Here is a 17,278-nt window from a genome sequence, read left to right as displayed (position 1 = left end):
GCCAGTGCTACACATTAGAACTGCTTTCAGCTAACCTATTGTGTCTCCTACTCCCATGTAACTGGAGGAGTCCCAAGCCGGACTTGGATTTCTTACTATTGAGTGCTATTCTGATACCTACTGGGAGCTGCTATCTTGCTCCCTTCCCATTGTTCTGCTGATCGGCTGCTGGGGGTGAGGGGGGGATATCACTCCAACTTGCAGCGCAGCAGTAAAGTGTGCCTGAGTCTGAGCTTTCAGCCAACGCTACACATTAGAACTGCTTTCAGCTAACCTATTGTTTCTCCTGCTCCCATGTAACTGGAGGAGTCCCAAGCTGGACTTGGATTTCTTACTATTGAGTGCTATTCTGATACCTACTGGGAGCTGCTATCTTGCTCCCTTCCCATTGTTCTGCTGATCGGCTGCTGGGGGGGAGGGGGGGAAATCAAATAAACTGTACTGGGCACTGTTACTGCTCAATTGTTCGAATGAAGGTTTTGATGAGTAGGGTCTTCTCCTTTCATTGAATCTTCATTTCCCCCACAGAATATATTATCTGAAATTTGCTCTACATTTTTCTTTTACACTTGTTGTTGTGCCGACCAATTGGGGGCTGTGAAACAAAACAGAGACAGTTGTATTTCTGCAGAAAGCCCAGTTATTTACAATCAATTGAATCTATAGAAATACTGTTTATTCCCAATACATAACATTAGGATTCCCCACATAATCACATCTTTTGTAATAAATTTAAGCCCCACAACCTTTTGCAATCGCAAATCCAGGACTGTTTACAATTAAAGGGAAAGTAAATGCAAAACAATGATTTCTTTTCAAATAACAACAGATAATTCAGTGAAAATAAAACCATATTTTAATGGCTCAAAGATTCTTTCAAAACATAACACATAACAAATTCAGATATATACTATACCAAACAGTGGCAAGGTGCATCCTAGTGCCTCTCCTAACGCGTTTCGCACATAGTGCTTCATCAGAGGAGGTATAGTGTACTGATGTCACTTCCCTTTTATACCCAACATCATCTCTCTTATACAGTGTGCAGGGTTAATGCTATACCTTATAGTGAGCATATATTATAACAATTCTTTAAAACATACACGTTCCAGGGTTCAAAACTGCCCTGTATTCAGCATAAATTATACAAATCACATAAAAAACCTTATAAACATTGTTAGTTTCCGAAAAGATCTTCTCGGTTAGAACTTTTTTAACTTTTTTGATTTTTCTAACCACTATAGTGGATATTATAGCCACTGTGTTAAAACATCACACACAATAAAATAGTATAGTGAGAATTCAGTGCCAAATAGTGCAAATCAGTTAAAACCAAATAAAAACATTTACTTTTTGTTCATTCACTTATTTCTTTTTATCTTTTTTTCTTCTTGAATTCTTTCAGACCCAGACCAGTTACCCTTAGGAAACTTCTTCAGACTCAGACCAGTTACCATTAAATTATTTTAGTACAGGTATCGGACCCCTTATCCGGAAACCCGTTATCCAGAAAGCTCCGAATTACGGAAAGCCTGTCTCCCATAGACTCCATTTTAATCAAATAATTCAGAATTTTAAAACTGATTTCCTTTTTCTTTGTAATAATAAAACAGTACCTGTACTTGATCCCAACTAAGATATAATTACCCCTTATTGGGGGCAAAACAGCCCTATTGGGTTTATTTCATGGTTAAATGATTCCCTTTTCTCTGTAATAATAAAACAATACCTGTACTTGATCCCAACTAAGATATAATTAACGCTTATTGGGGGCAGAACAGCCCTATTGGGTTTATTTCATGGTTAAATGATTCCCTTTTCTCTGTAATAATAAAACAGTACCTGTTTTTGATCCCAACTAAGATATAATTACCCCTTATTGGGGCAGAACAGCCCTATTGGGTTTATTTAATGGTTAAATGATTCCCTTTTCTCTGTAATAATAAAACAGTACCTGTACTTGATCCCAACTAAGATATAATTACCCCTTATTGGGGCAGAACAGTCCTATTGGGTTTATTTAATGGTTAAATGATTCCCTTTTCTCTGTAATAATAAAACAGTACCTGTACTTGATCCCAACTAAGATATAATTACCCCTTATTGGGGCAGAACAGCCCTATTGGGTTTATTTAATGGTTAAATGATTCCCTTTTCTCTGTAATAATAAAACAGTACCTGTACTTGATCCCAACTAAGATATAATTACCCCTTATTGGGGCAGAACAGTCCTATTGGGTTTATTTAATGGTTAAATGATTCCCTTTTCAATGTAATAATAAAACAGTACCTGTACTTGATCCCAACTAAGATATAATTACCCCTTATTGGGGGCAGAACAGCCCTATTGGGTTTATTTAATGGTTAAATGATTCCCTTTTCTCTGTAATAATAAAACAGTACCTGTACTTGATCCCAACTAAGATATAATTACCCCTTATTGGGGCAGAACAGTCCTATTGGGTTTATTTAATGGTTAAATGATTCCCTTTTCTCTGTAATAATAAAACAGTACCTGTACTTGATCCCAACTAAGATATAATCAATCCTTATTGGATGCAAAACAATCCTATTGGATTTAATTAATGTTTTATTGATTTTTTAGTAGACTTAAGGTATGAAGATCCAAATTACGGAAAGACCCCTTATCCGGAATACCCTTGGTCCCGAGCATTCTGGATAACGGGTCCTATACCTGTACTATGAATTGCAACCTTTACTTCTCCTACAGAAATTATTATTTCCAAGGTGATACAAGGAACGGTTTTAATTCAAATTTTGTATTCATCCCTTTTGGTATTACAGTATTTAATGTAAATATCCACTTAGATTCTAACAGCAACAGCTTAGTGACCAGATTTCCTTCACTTTGTTCATCTATTTTATCAATGCCAAACATTTGAAAATGTATCTGTTTGCCTTCATGTGCATATTTAAAGTGTTTATATAGAGGATTATCTTCATCTTTATTTTTTAATCCTTGCAGATGTTCTCCTAATCTTGTTCTTAATTGTCTTATAGTCCGTCGCTCATATAGGGAACCGCATTCACATTGTAGGCAATAGATGACATATTGTGTTTGACATGATATATAGGTATCTATGCTGAATTCGTTATCACTATTTTTACTGAAAAACATTTTTTTATTGCCAGTATATTTACAGGCTTTGCAGCATTTACACGGAAAAAAACCTTTTATATTACCTAACCAACATGTCGCTTTCTTGTTTTTATTTCTCTTCAATTTATATGGGGCTATAAATCCCGCTATTGATTTTGCTTTTCTACTTACAACACCTGGTTTCATATTTAGGTTTTTTAACACTGGATCCGCCTGTAAAATAATAATGATTTCTTTTCCAGTTATGACTTTTAGGGGGCTCATTTACAAAGGTTTTCCTAAGAAAAGTTTGATTGTTTTAAGATTTATGTATGTGTTTTTTGGCAGTACAGGTATAGGACCCATTATCCAGAATGTTCAGGACCAAGGGTATTCCGGATAAGGGGTCTTTCCGTAATTTGGATCTCAATACCTTAAGTCTACTAAAAAATCAATAAAACATTAATTAAACCCAATAGGATTGTTTTGCATCCAATAAGGATTAATTATATCTTAGTTGGGATCAAGTACAGGTACTGTTTTATTATTACAGAGAAAAGGGAATCATTTAACCATTAAATAAACCCAATAGGGCTGTTCTGCCCCAATAAGGGGTAATTATATCTTAGTTGGGATCAAGTACAGGTACTGTTTTATTATTACAGAGAAAAGGGAATCATTTAACCATTAAATAAACCCAATAGGGCTGTTCTGCCCCAATAAGGGGTAATTATATCTTAGTTGGGATCAAGTACAGGTACTGTTTTATTATTACAGAGAAAGGAGAATCATTTAACCATGAAATAAACCCAATAGGGCTGTTCTGCCCCCAATAAGGGGTAATTATATCTTAGTTGGGATCAAGTACAGGTACTGTTTTATTATTACAGAGAAAAGGGGAATCATTTAACCATTAAATAAACCCAATAGGGCTGTTCTGCCCCAATAAGGGGTAATTATATCTTAGTTGGGATCAAGTACAGGTACTGTTTTATTATTACAGAGAAAAGGGAATCATTTAACCATTAAATAAACCCAATAGGGCTGTTCTGCCCCCAATAAGGGGTAATTATATCTTAGTTGGGATCAATTACAGGTACTGTTTTATTTCTACATAGAAAAAGAAAATCAGTTTTAAATTTCTGAATTATTTGATTAAAATGGAGTCTATGGGAGACGAGCATTCCGTAATTTGGAGCTTTCTGGATAATGGGTTTCCGGATAAGGGGTCCGATACCTGTATATGATTGCTTCATTTTTTTCTGGAAAAATTTGAGAAATGAACAAACAAAAACTTTATGTGACTTTTTTAGAATGACAAAAAGTACGACAGGTTTGATCTGTCAAGTACCATTGAGTCCTATGGAGGCTTAGAATAGTAGGGGAATACATTCCGTCAAAGAGAGTGACAGCCTGTCCTTGATACATTTTTAAGGGAGTCATTCAATTTATTAATTCAAGTTAATCATTGTTTTCTATTTCAAACACTTTCAAGGGGAAATTAATCCCACCATTGTTTTCTATTTCACACCCTTTCAAAGGGAAATTAATCCCATCATTGTTTTTCTATTTTTCTCAGTTTCAAGTGAAACTTAAACACATTATTGTTTCCAAGAATGAGCACCAATGCCCCTAATATGGCCGCTGGAGCACTTCCTGTTTGGGAAAACTAAAGAAGATTCATGGAAATGAACAGCCATTTGACTTTCATGAATTTCTCACATTTTGTGGCTTGAAAAAAATCACGATTTTTTGACAATAAACTCAATATTTTCGTCCGACCCTACCAACATTATCTGACATTTAATAAATGCAACAAATATTGTGTTTTATTAAAAAATACCAAGTTCAGTTTATACGAGTTTTAAGGCCAGAAAAATTCTAGTTATAGTAAATCTGCCCCTTTATGTCCAAATATACCTCCTTATGTGATAGTGGCATTTAAGTTTGGGGCCACCCAGATGCTGCTATCCAGGACTTTTATTGGTCATTAAACTAGTGACTTTATTGGTCATTAAATTAGTGACTTCTGAAATCTTTAGAACACTTTAGGTAATGTCATTATTATCCAGTAAATAATCTGCGTTTGCCAGTGCATCTGGTTTCTTTTACTTAAGTTCATGAATCTAAAAAGCTAATTCAGCCCAGTTGGATTTACCTTTATTTCATCATATGTGTCAGTGTTGGGCTTCTGTAGTGCGGTGTAGGGACTGTCTGTACTCTCGGCACCCTGGGAAAATACATGGGCAATAATAACCAAAAAAGTGATAATTCAAGAAAATGAAGCGACATTTAGCATAATTTATATGTATCATCAACATTATTATTTTATAATGACATAGTTGTTAGATGACTACATTGTTGTAATTTTGCCCAGTGATGGCCCTGGGCCCCGAGCAGCACAGTGGTGGCTGTAGGCTCTGGTGTGGGAGCAGTAGTTACACATTAGCCCTGGCTCAGGGGCACAAAGAGGACATCAGCATTGCTTTTTAGCATGAAGATCTGTATAATTAAACCCGGACACCAAAGCTTCTCCTGACTGTAGGGCCACATTCCCATGTTCCCTTAGGTGTTCTGAGAGTAGACTTCGGCCTATTTATTCTGAACTGTGACTGACCAGTGTCTGTATTCAGATTTAAACAAACTTTTTATCTCCCTATCAGACATTGCCTGCTGTGCCAGTATTTCCTGTGCTTTCTGCTATCAGTACCATCCTAGTGCCTTGCTGGGTTTCCTCTTCTGCTTATTGCCAGTGCCAGCATTGCCTGTACCGAATAAAAGAGCTAAGGCTTTTCTCATTGTACCCAGTACCAGTTTTGCCTTTGGCTGTTCCTCAGAACCTGCTGTCTCCCACATCCTTACTAAACCTTTCCTGATGGCCATTGGCCTACATAGTGTGCCCGGACCCTCCTGCAACCTTAGATATCTCTAAGATTGCATGCAGCCAGGCCATGATATATATGTCTAAGTTAACTGGACTTGAGGTGTCTCCATTTGTCTTTATCACCTATCTGTACAGAATAAGTTGCTGAAATGAATGGTGACAAGTTTAGTTACTGAGCAAGCCCAAATGACTTAGACTTGCCACTACTGGAAAGGGTCATTCTTCCCCTACACAAAGCATTGGTATGGTGTAATCTGGAATAATCAGTGCAGTTTTGGTATCTAGAGGTCAAAAGACATATTATTAAAATAAAGAAGAGTTGAAACTAAGCTGATAAAGGGAACAGAAGGGTTCAGTTATGAAGAAAGACTGGCCAAGTTGGGACTGTATACACTAAAGTGGGGATATAACTATGTACAAATATACATTATATGGGGGCCATACAATAAACTCTCTCTCTAACCAATTGGGTCCTTCCAGCAGAAAGTTGATCCACGGACTGGTCCAGTTGCCCTTCTGGAGTCCACTTCAAGTAAAATTGATGGAGTTTTTGTTTTCCACTAGATCTAGGAGGTTATACAGGTCTTATTTGGAGTAAAGGTGGAACTTGATGGACCAGCAGCCTAGGTGGGATAGCACCGACCCGTATAAATGTACTTACTGTATGTGTTCTAACGGCTAATGGATAAAGGACTGAATTATAATGGCATCTCTTTTAACGAAAGGTGCTTTAATGGGTCTGGAAAGGGGGCCATTTGGGGGCTTGGATAATGTTCTTGTTCTGATAAACAGTTATACAATTAAGTTATATGCTCTTTTTATGTACTAAGTACATTATTATTGTTTCTATTGCCATATATCCACATACATAAACTTTACATTACCTTTAATTCAGAATAATCTGCAGATAAGTCTCTCAGCCTTAAGTCGGTGTAGGTAGCTTCACAGACCTCTGATGACTACAAAACAATTATTAATACAATATAAACAAACTGATTTTTATTTTTTGTTTGTATTTTTGATTTTGTATATCAAACGGTTGGGCAAACTTTTTTTCCTGACCCTGGTGACAGCATTTCCGAGAGTAAATTCCGAGAGCTCTTACTCATGAATTCTTGGCTAGTAACTCCATTCACTAGAAGCCAGTGCGAATGTCTCTTAGCCCACTGTAATATGTTGTTTTGGTTGATTTAAAACTAGAAAAATTTTATTTTCCTTTAGCCAAACAAGCATAGAATATACAGGTTTCTCATTGTACATTTAAGGGATATCAAAGTCTGGTTTAAAAATGGCTGCACTGTAATATCACAGTAACATTCCAAGTAAGTGTCAAACAACAAGGGGTTGTAAACCCAACCATGTCTCCAGCCCACAACAACCCTAGTTTTCTATAGAAATTGACAAAAAGTGTAATTTTAAATGCAAGAAAATTTCCCACTGAGAATTCTACTGAGCAACCATCTCATTATAAGTGCAAGAGAAGTGACCAATGAGAATGCTGATTCCCAGCACTGTGTCAGGCCCCTTGCTGGTACCTTACATATAGAGATAATTATGGCATTTTCCCGTCATTATATGGCACAGGAATCAGACATGGGGATAAAGGGACAGACTTGTTCAGTGCTGGGAAACTGTGCTTATTGCTCCCAACTCCAATTGCAGGAACAGAGAACAGGGAGCCGGATTTACTCACATCAGCTGGGATTCTCATTGGGGGATTTCTTGCATTTTAATGGGGGAAAGTTTTATTGTGCAATATTGCTTTAAGAATACAACCCTGATGTTGCTGGACTACAGCTCCCAGCATGCCTCACCCTTCATTATATGTTACATTATTCTGGGATTTGTAGTTCAGCAAACAGGCGATTAAAGTTGGGTTGAGCAGCACTGTGCAGAAGGGTTTAATTCCTTTAATTTATAGTGAGATCTCAATATTCTTTTTAAACTGAAATTATGATGTGGGGTTTTATTGGTGATATGTACTAAAAGGTGCAAGGTCTAATCGCCTCTAGCCAATTGCACACGTACTGTTCTCCTGTTTGAAAGAAAACATGTTAGGGAGCATTCACATACCCTGACGCAGTGAGCAAAGTGCAATTTCCAATGCAATCGGCATGTTTTTTTTCCCACAATGCACTAGTTTTTCCCAGAATTCATCTGTCATCGAGAGAGCAATGTGGGCATTGAATGAGACAGAATTGCCCTGCACCTAACTCCTGCGCCATAATAGTTTATGTCAGTTCCAGTGTTCAGCGCGTGCATGACATCTGTGATCAATAGTGATGAGCGAATTTTTTTTACCACACATGGATTTGTGGGGAATCTATGCAATTTGCCATTGGCTGATTTTATCGCAAAACTGCTGCAAAAATTTGCACAAAAAAAAAAATGGCGCGGCAAAAAAGTTGCACAACTTTTTTCTTTTTACGTGCACGCCTTTTCATTTTATGTGCGCACGATAGCCACTTTTCGCAAATTTTTCTGCCGTTTCACATATTTTGTCAGCGTTTCTTGGCAAAGCAAAATGGGACAGATTCACTCATCACTAGTGATCAATCTATTAGCCAGAAGTGCGCAGCGTCTTTTAACGCCGGGCGCTAAGGAAACCCCTGGAGCTACCGCCTGGTCAGGAGGTGGCAGTAGCTCCAGGGTCCGCAGAGCATCATGTGTCAAATGGGGCAGCAGCACTCAGTTTGGAACAGAAGGCAGGAAGGACTGATCGCCATTGAGCGCAACAATACGGAAGTAGGCAGAGTGCATTTTGACTGCAGGGAAAGTCACAAGTTGCCCACTGCATCTGTGGGTATAAATGAGCCTTGTTATTGTTATGGGTTATTGCACCGGGGCAACTGTTTTGCCTTCTATAATAACAATGGGGTTATGTATCTTAATCAAATGATGGTTTCCTTACCAAATTATTGCTTCTCGGATGACAAGCAGAACATTGGCGTTTTCTTCTGTGGAAAGGTAACAATAAATGATTGTATCCTGATGTTGCTGACAGATACAGAGAAACCTACACCATAGGTTGATGCTATATAGAAAGGCAGCTGAATACATAGACAGATTTGCCGTATTTTTCGCCGTATAAGACGCACTTTTTCTTCCCCAAAACTGGGGGGAAAAGTTGGTGCGTCTTATACGACGAACTGCCTCTCTGTGCCGCGGCTCTCTGCCGCATCCTCGCTTTTATAAGGTTGCGCCCGTGCGTACTGACGTCACACACACAGGGCGCAACGTTATAAAAGCACAGAAGCAGCTGGGAGCCGCGGCACAGAGAGGAAGACATCACGGGAGCCGGAGGCCGCTGGGGGCAGGTTAGGGGGGAAATGGAAGGTGCTTGGGGGCCCTGGGGGAAGCTGAACAATGCTGGGGGTGCCGTGGGGGAGCTGGAGGATGCTTGGAGGCCCTGGGGGACGCTGAAGGATACTTGGGGGGGGGAAGCTGAAGGGTACTTGGGGGGGCCCTGGAGGAAGCTGAAGGATACTTGGGGGGGCCCTGGGGGAAGCTGAAGGATACTTGGGGGGGCCTGGTGGAAGATGAAGGATACTTGGGGGGGCCCTGGGGGAAGCTGAAGGATACTTGGGGGGGGCCTGGGGGAAGCTGAAGGATACTTGGGGGGGCCTGGGGGAAGCTGAAGGATACTTGGGGGGCCCTGGGGGAAGCTGAAGGATACTTGGGGGGGCCTGGGGGAAGCTGAAGGATACTTGGGGGGGGCCCTGGGGGAAGCTGAAGGATACTTGGGGGGGCCTGGGGGAAGCTGAAGGATACTTGGGGGGGCCTGGGGGAAGCTGAAGGATACTTGGGGGGGCCTGGGGGAAGCTGAAGGATACTTGGGGGGGCCCTGGGGGAAGCTGAAGGATACTTGGGGTGGCCTGGGGGAAGCCTCATTATGTGCGAGCCCAGAGACAATTAACTTTATACAGTTGATATAAAATATTTTACTACAGTATTTGGTTCAGAATCTTTTTTTTCTAGATTTTCCTCCTTTAAAATTATATTCCTGAGCGTCTTATAGGGCGAAAAATACGGGTAATTGTTTGGGCCCATTTGCTAATGCCACAGGTGCCGGTGCTAGAGCACTAAGATGAACACAATGAACAGGGCCCGTGCATCCATTCTAGGAGCGCAAACAGAAAAACCACCAAGGTAAAGAAAAAGTAGCAAATCAGGGCAGTTTGCTCCTTTCTTTTCCCACTTTGTTCCATGTTAAAAAATAATACCCATCGTATATACTGTATTTATGAAAACATTTAAAAAAAAAATAAAAATAAAAGCATTGGCTATACCTTAAAATACAGAACAAAACTAGCGATAGAAGCAGGGAACCAATGAGCAGAGGGATGATGATGATGATGGCACCTGAAATATTCCCTGTAAATCAGAAAGTAAGTAATGGTTAAAGAACAGTTGTCTCTTAAAGCTGAAAGATTCTTTTAAGTGTAACTCTTTTCTCAGGTACCAAGCCTTTAAAAACCATTTACAGTTTTGTTGCTCTATTTTATCAGACTTAAACCTTTTATCCATTAGGCAACACGCCGTATGGCTTGTCAAAGAGCATACATTGGTAGTTATATTACTAGAACTGGGCATATTACAAGGGAAGCCTTCATTAGCTGGCTCAGTTGTACAGACAGATGAAAAATAAGACTTCAAAATTTCTGCCTTTTCCCTGTTCTCATCAACCGATCAGTAAAAAAATGAAGCAAGAAGGGGTGGGACCATTATTATCACAATAAAGTTCCCACCCCTTCTTGCTTCATTTTTTTACTATTCACATAATGAAAAAATAATTTTGGATTCTTTTTACTCCTAGCTGCAATATCCCTTTCCATTTCTATTTTAGCTGCTTGATAGCTTTTTTGCATGCTTTATTTGCTTCCTTGTACCTGATGAAAGTCCCTGCTGTCCCAGCTAACTTGAATGCTTTAAAGGACAAGGAAAGGTTAATATAAATTAAAAGTAAGTCTAAAGGCATTCTTTTTAAGTACTTACTGCATATCTAAATTCCCAGATCCCTGCTTGCTTCTCTGAGATATGGTGCTGGCAGCCTACAGCAGTGTGAAGCCTACAGTGACATCACTGAAATCTCTCTCCCCTTCCTGTAGGTGCCAGCGGCAGCCTTCCTATTCTCTGAGCATGTGTGTAACTTGATCCTCTCTCCTGTTCTGAGCTACACATGCCCACCAGCCAATCAGAAGCGGATCTGGCAGAGGGGAGGGGGGGGGAGGGAATGAAACACATGTGCAGTATGAAGCAAGGAGGGAAAGGAAGGGAGAATACCTTTAGAGATGGCTGCCTGTTCTAGAAAATGTGAGTAAGTGTGAGTGAGTAAATATGTGATTAGGTGAGCCAAAAGTGTGGCGTTTTTACTAAACAATAGGAGGACTATTGGGCAGTATGCTTTTTATATTTTGACTTGAATTCTGCTTTAAAAGCACGTTTTTTCTTACCAACCTCGACACTAACACTTTTATTCAGCCATAAAGGTTTTGCTTTGCGATGCCTCTCCTTACTTACAAGGGGGATATACTGTTGTGTATACCTGCAAAGCAATGATTTAAAGATGTTCCATTTTCCTTCTGTGTTTAACCCTTTCCCAACTGACACATTGCAGAGATGCCCTTACACTGGCAAAGTCGGCACGTCTGAAATTGAGTGTTTTAGTTACTTCCTCAGGCTAATGTCCCAAGGGGAGATTTAGTCGCTGCGATTTGTAAAAAGCGAGTTCCAGCGACAAGTCGCTCATTTTGTCTCTACATAGAGAAGAATACAAATCGCCAGTGCCTAAACCGACGACACTACTTCAAATCGCTTATCGCTCCAAATCACTATGAGACTCTTTTTCGAGTGATTATACAAACAAAGCACTGTCATTCAAACCTACTGGAATCGCTGAAAGTAAAACCCACTGAGCGGGAAGTCGCTGAGATTTCCCCATTGCACTGAATGTAATCTACACTTACAGTAGAAATGTCACCTCTCCCCTAATGTCCTGTTACCTTTGCACGGGTCCAAGGGTGATTAAAAAATGTTCTCTTCTATACCAGATTGATGAAGGGGGGGGGAATAATTATTTAATATATTGTATATACAGTGCTTAGTTTCTAAAGTCTCCATTTAATCTAGATTCCATACAGATTGATAGAAAATCCCCATGATGCATGGCTAATCATTTGTATATTTTCTTTTTTGTTAATCTGCTTTATAATTTTTCAGAGTCATATTGCTAAATAGATTAAAACAGGTCTGACAGGTACTTACAGAACAGGCGCAGATCCATTATGGCAGAATCATTATTTCCCAGCCAGTTCCTTGCAGAGCAGGAAAACCTCATATTCTCCCAGTTTACAGTCACAGTTATCTCCTCCCCGTGTTCCTTTAGCTCCTCCTCTCCTTCGTTATTAATGCGGTACCAGGTATAGTTATTAGCGGGAGGGTTGGCATCGCTGGCACATTGTAAAGTCACTTCTTCTCCTTCTTTTATTTCCTTCTCTCCATCGAGTTTAGTAACTGTAACTTGTTTGGGAGGATCTAGATGAAGTGCATTCAATAATTATGTGCATCTGATAATTATTCATTTTTATTACGTCAAATAAGCCAAGAGCATTCTAACCCAGGTAATAAAATGGGTTGAGAGAGTGTTTTGTGTTTGGGGAGAATGGAACTAATGCCACAATGGCAAAGGCAGTTACTATAGCACTAATGTGGGAGTACACAGCGCCAGTGACAAATTCTGGCTTATTCCATTTCCTACATGTCCAAATTCACAAGAAGCCTCAAGAATATGAGTTCTACTCTTTCCTATTCTACTATAGAGTTCTCAGTACAGGTATGGGATCTGTTATCCGGAAACCCGTTATCCAGGAAGTCCAAATTACAGGAAGGCCTGTCTCCCATAGACTCCATTATAAGCAAATAATTCTAATTTTTAAAAATGATTCCCTTTTCTCTGTAATAATAAAACAGTACCTGTACTTGATCCCAACTAAGATATAATTACCCCTTATTGGGGGCAGAACAGCCCTATTGGGTTTATTTAATGGTTAAATGATTCCCTTTTCTCTGTAATAATAAAACAGTACCTGTACTTGATCCCAACTAAGATATAATTACCCCTTATTGGGGCAGAACAGCCCTATTGGGTTTATTTAATGGTTAAATGATTCCCTTTTCTCTGTACAGGTATGGGATCCCTTATCCAGAAACCCGATATCCAGAAAGCTCCGAATTACGGAAAGCCTGTCTCCCATAGACTCCATTATAAGCAAATAATTCAGTTTTTAAAAATGTATTTCCTTTTTCTCTGTAAAAATAAAACAGTGCTTTGTATTTGATCCAAACTAAGATATAATTAATCCTTACTGGATGCAAAATAATCTTATTGAGTTTAATTAATGTTTTATTGATTTTTTAATAGACTTAAGGTATGAAGATCCAAATTACGGAAAGACCCCTTATCCGGAATACCCTTGGTCCCGGGCATTCTGGATAATGGGTCCTATACCTGTAATAATAAAACAGTACCTGTACTTGATCCCAACTAAGATATAATTACCCCTTATTGGGGGCAGAACAGCCCTATTGGGTTTATTTCATGGTTAAATGATTCCCTTTTCTCTGTAATAATAAAACAGTACCTGTACTTGATCCCAACTAAGATATAATTACCCCTTATTGGGGCAGAACAGCCCTATTGGGTTTATTTAATGGTTAAATGATTCCCTTTTCTCTGTAATAATAAAACAGTACCTGTACTTGATCCCAACTAAGATACAATGAATCCGTATTGGATGCAGAACACTTCTATTGGGGTTATTTAATTTTTAAATTATTTTTTATTAGACTTAGGGGCTGATTTACTAATCCATGAATCCGAATCCCGAATGGGAAAAAATCGGATTGGAAACGAACATTTTGCGATTTTTCCGCCACCGTTGCGATATTTCCGTAAATTGTCGCGACTTTTTCGTAGCTGTTATGACTTGTGCGAATTGTCGAGACTTTTTCGTATTGAGCGCTAGTAAACGGCGGGCAAACCATTCCGATTTTTTCACGACAGCTACGAAAAAGTCGCGACAATTCGCGCAAGTCGTAATGACTACAAAAAAGTCGCAACACTTTACGAAAAAGTCGCGACGGCGGCGAAAAAATCGCAAAATACCGATCATTGCGAAAAAATGAATTCGGACGCTTTCGATCCATTCGTGGATTAGTAAATCGGCCCCTTAATGTATGGAAATCCAAATTACAGAAAGATCCCTTATCTGGAAAACCCCAGGTTCCGAGCATAATGGGTAGTGCCAGGCAGGGTTTGTGGCAACCAAAAAGCACCTCATGTAGCTCTAGCTATTTCATCAATATTCTACTGAGTTATGGGAATTATATTTCCTGTGCAGGCCATAATTACAACATATAGAGGAGTGTATATATACCTGTGGAAGCAATGAAGTTCAAATTTGGTGATAGAGAATATGAAACACTGCTCTACCAATAATATACAGACTATTTAACACTTAAAACAAGAAATAAGTGATACTTACATGTGATATCTAAGATGGCTGTTTCCTGTGAGACTTGCCCTGAGCGATATATAGATTCACATACAATGGGAGAGCCGTGATCCTGATAGGTGGGAATATAATCCATTTCATGTACAAATCTCCAGACTCCTCCCTCAAGTTTTTCGTTCCGCTCTGTTCTATTAAAGCCGACTTTGTTCCACAGGAGCACAGGGGGATTGTGGGTACAGGTGTGTCGCACAGAGCAGGTGATACGGGCAGGGGTACCTTCAGTCAGACTGGGGGGCAGCGTTAGTACTGGTTTCTCTGGGGTATCTGGGAGAAATGATATACACATTCCTGCATTTATATGTACAGATACAGACGTGTGTGTGATATAAAGAATGAACAGGAATAATCTGTGGCACAACTGATTTAGACTGTACCAATGTTCCCTCACTGTAGGGGGCACTCTCTGTGTAAGGGCAGGGGTATCTGTAAGTGTATGAATGTAAATGCACATGTAAAGCTCTGAGCTGGCACTGACGGCAAACACAACGGTAATTGTGCCCCAAATGCCCCTCACAATTTGCAGAGGGCGTCACTGCACCCACCAGGTTCACTCGTCAGCTAAGGGAACAGGCAACTTTTGTTCTGGAATTCTGGGTAAAATACTGCATTGTGGGGAAAACAGGTCTCACTATGTACTGAATTTGTAAATGAGCCAAACTAAACCTCTAACACTGTCCCTGTCTCTTTCTCCCTCACTTTATATATCCCATTATGTCCATTTCTGCCTCTAATAATGCTTTTGGGATATTTACCTTTAAGTTAACTTTTATGGTACAGGTATAGGACCCATTATCCAGAATGCGTGGGACCAAGGGTATTCCGGATAAGGGATCTTTCCGTAATTTGGATCTCCATACCTTAAGTCTACTAAAAAATCAATAAAACATTAATTAAACCCCATAGGATTGTTTTGCATCCAATAAGGGGTAATTATATCTTAGTTGGGATCAAGTACAGGTACTGTTTTATTATTACAGAGAAAAGGGAATCGTTTAACCATTAAATAAACCCAATAGGGCTGTTCTACCCCAATAAGGGGTAATTATATCTTAGTTGGGATCAAGTACAGGTACTGTTTTATTATTACAGAGAAAAGGGAATCATTTAACCATTAAATAAACCCAATAGGGCTGTTCTGCCCCAATAAGGGGTAATTATATCTTAGTTGGGATCAAGTACAGGTACTGTTTTATTATTACAGAGAAAAGGGAATCATTTAACCATTAAATAAACCCAATAGGACTGTTCTGCCCCAATAAGGGGTAATTATATCTTAGTTGGGATCAAGTACAGGTACTGTTTTATTATTACAGAGAAAAGGGAATCATTTAACCATTAAATAAACCCAATAGGGCTGTTCTGCCCCAATAAGGGGTAATTATATCTTAGTTGGGATCAAGTAAAGGTACTGTTTTATAATTACAGAGAAAAAGGAAATCAGTTTTAAAATTCTATATTATTTTATTAAAATGGAGCCTTCCGGATAAGGGATCCCATACCTGTATAGCATGTCCTATTCCTATGCAATTGGTCTTCATTATTTATTGTTATAATTTTTGCATTATTTGTTTTTCTCTTCTACATATTTCCAGATTTCAAATGGGGGTCACTGACCCCGGCAGCCAAAAATCAATGGCTCTGCGAAGCTACAATTTTATTGTTATTTTTACTTTTAAATTTTAGCTTCTCATTCAGTCCCTCTCCTATTAATATGACAGTAACTCATTCAAGCCACTGCCTGGTTGCTAAGGAAAACAAATCTCTAGCAACCAGATAGCTGCTGAAATTCCAAACTAGAGAACTGCTGAACAGAAAACTAAATAACTGAAAAACCAATACTGATCAGGGTTAGACTGGGTCGGCGGGGCACCAGGATATAAACAGATAGGCCCCGGCCCAGGTGGGTACCACAGACCCACTCCCTCCGCTAACTGCGGGCTCATCTCCGCCCCATCGCGGCTGCAAGGAGGAAGTGTGGTACACGGTGGGGGGGAGGGGGGTTAATATCAGAACTGGGGTGGGGAGCCCCCAGATGGCAGTTCAGGTGGGCCCCAGACACCCCAGTCTGACCCTGATACCGATACCTAATTCCATTGCTACCCAGAGTAGCATCATGAGAAATACAATGTCACAAAATTGTCAGAAATGTCAGTTTATGTTCAGTTGGGAGAAATTGAAATTAGTTATTAATGAATTAACTGATAATTCATAGAAATTGAACATATATTTGATAACTGACAATAACCAGATATAATTAATCTTATCAAATTTTTCACTGAAGTGCCAAAATGCGGAAATTCACTGCAAATCCGCGCCTGGCAGAAAAATTTGCTCATCACTAGCAGGGACATTGTAATGTTTGACTTGTTGTTTTGTTTTAAATAATCCATAATTGTAACAATCAATTGATTTGCTATTCAATATATTCATTTTAATATACAGTTATTGGTGTGGATTATTTGTCTGCTTCTCAAAAGAACCGGAACCCTAGTAAGATGGGTGATTAATATTATATTAATATATTAATTCATATAATATTATTAATATATATATATATAGTCAAAAATCTTACAAGGGCATGAGCAACTAAGGGTGATTATCCCCCCCTCACACATAAATGTGTTTCTGTTTATTATGTGAGAGTTTTAGCTGTGAGTGTAAATTCTGTTATTTTCCCATTGGGTATCTTACCTGAGACCTGAACCCGGACTTTATTAAATC

General features: G+C 39.2%; 1 protein-coding gene across 1 annotated transcript in view; it reads right to left on the bottom strand.

The window, feature by feature from the left end:
• The window catches only part of LOC116412394 (CD166 antigen-like), a 22,337-nt gene extending 5,059 nt beyond the window's left edge, over window positions 1–17,278 (bottom strand). Inside the window, exons 1-7 of the mRNA XM_031906567.1 lie at window positions 17,249–17,278; window positions 14,528–14,821; window positions 12,249–12,518; window positions 10,274–10,358; window positions 8,013–8,019; window positions 6,869–6,943; window positions 5,259–5,330 (exon numbers count right to left, since the gene is read on the bottom strand). Coding sequence (XP_031762427.1) covers window positions 5,259–5,330; window positions 6,869–6,943; window positions 8,013–8,019; window positions 10,274–10,358; window positions 12,249–12,518; window positions 14,528–14,633 — 615 coding nt within the window. The 5' untranslated portion in view covers window positions 14,634–14,821; window positions 17,249–17,278. The remainder of the gene's footprint in view (window positions 1–5,258; window positions 5,331–6,868; window positions 6,944–8,012; window positions 8,020–10,273; window positions 10,359–12,248; window positions 12,519–14,527; window positions 14,822–17,248) is intronic.

Source organism: Xenopus tropicalis, chromosome 7 (genome assembly GCF_000004195.4).
Source record: "Xenopus tropicalis strain Nigerian chromosome 7, UCB_Xtro_10.0, whole genome shotgun sequence".
Classification (NCBI taxonomy): Eukaryota; Metazoa; Chordata; class Amphibia; order Anura; family Pipidae; genus Xenopus; species Xenopus tropicalis.
Note: the sequence above shows the minus strand (reverse complement) of the source record. Positions and strands in the feature narration are given on the sequence as shown.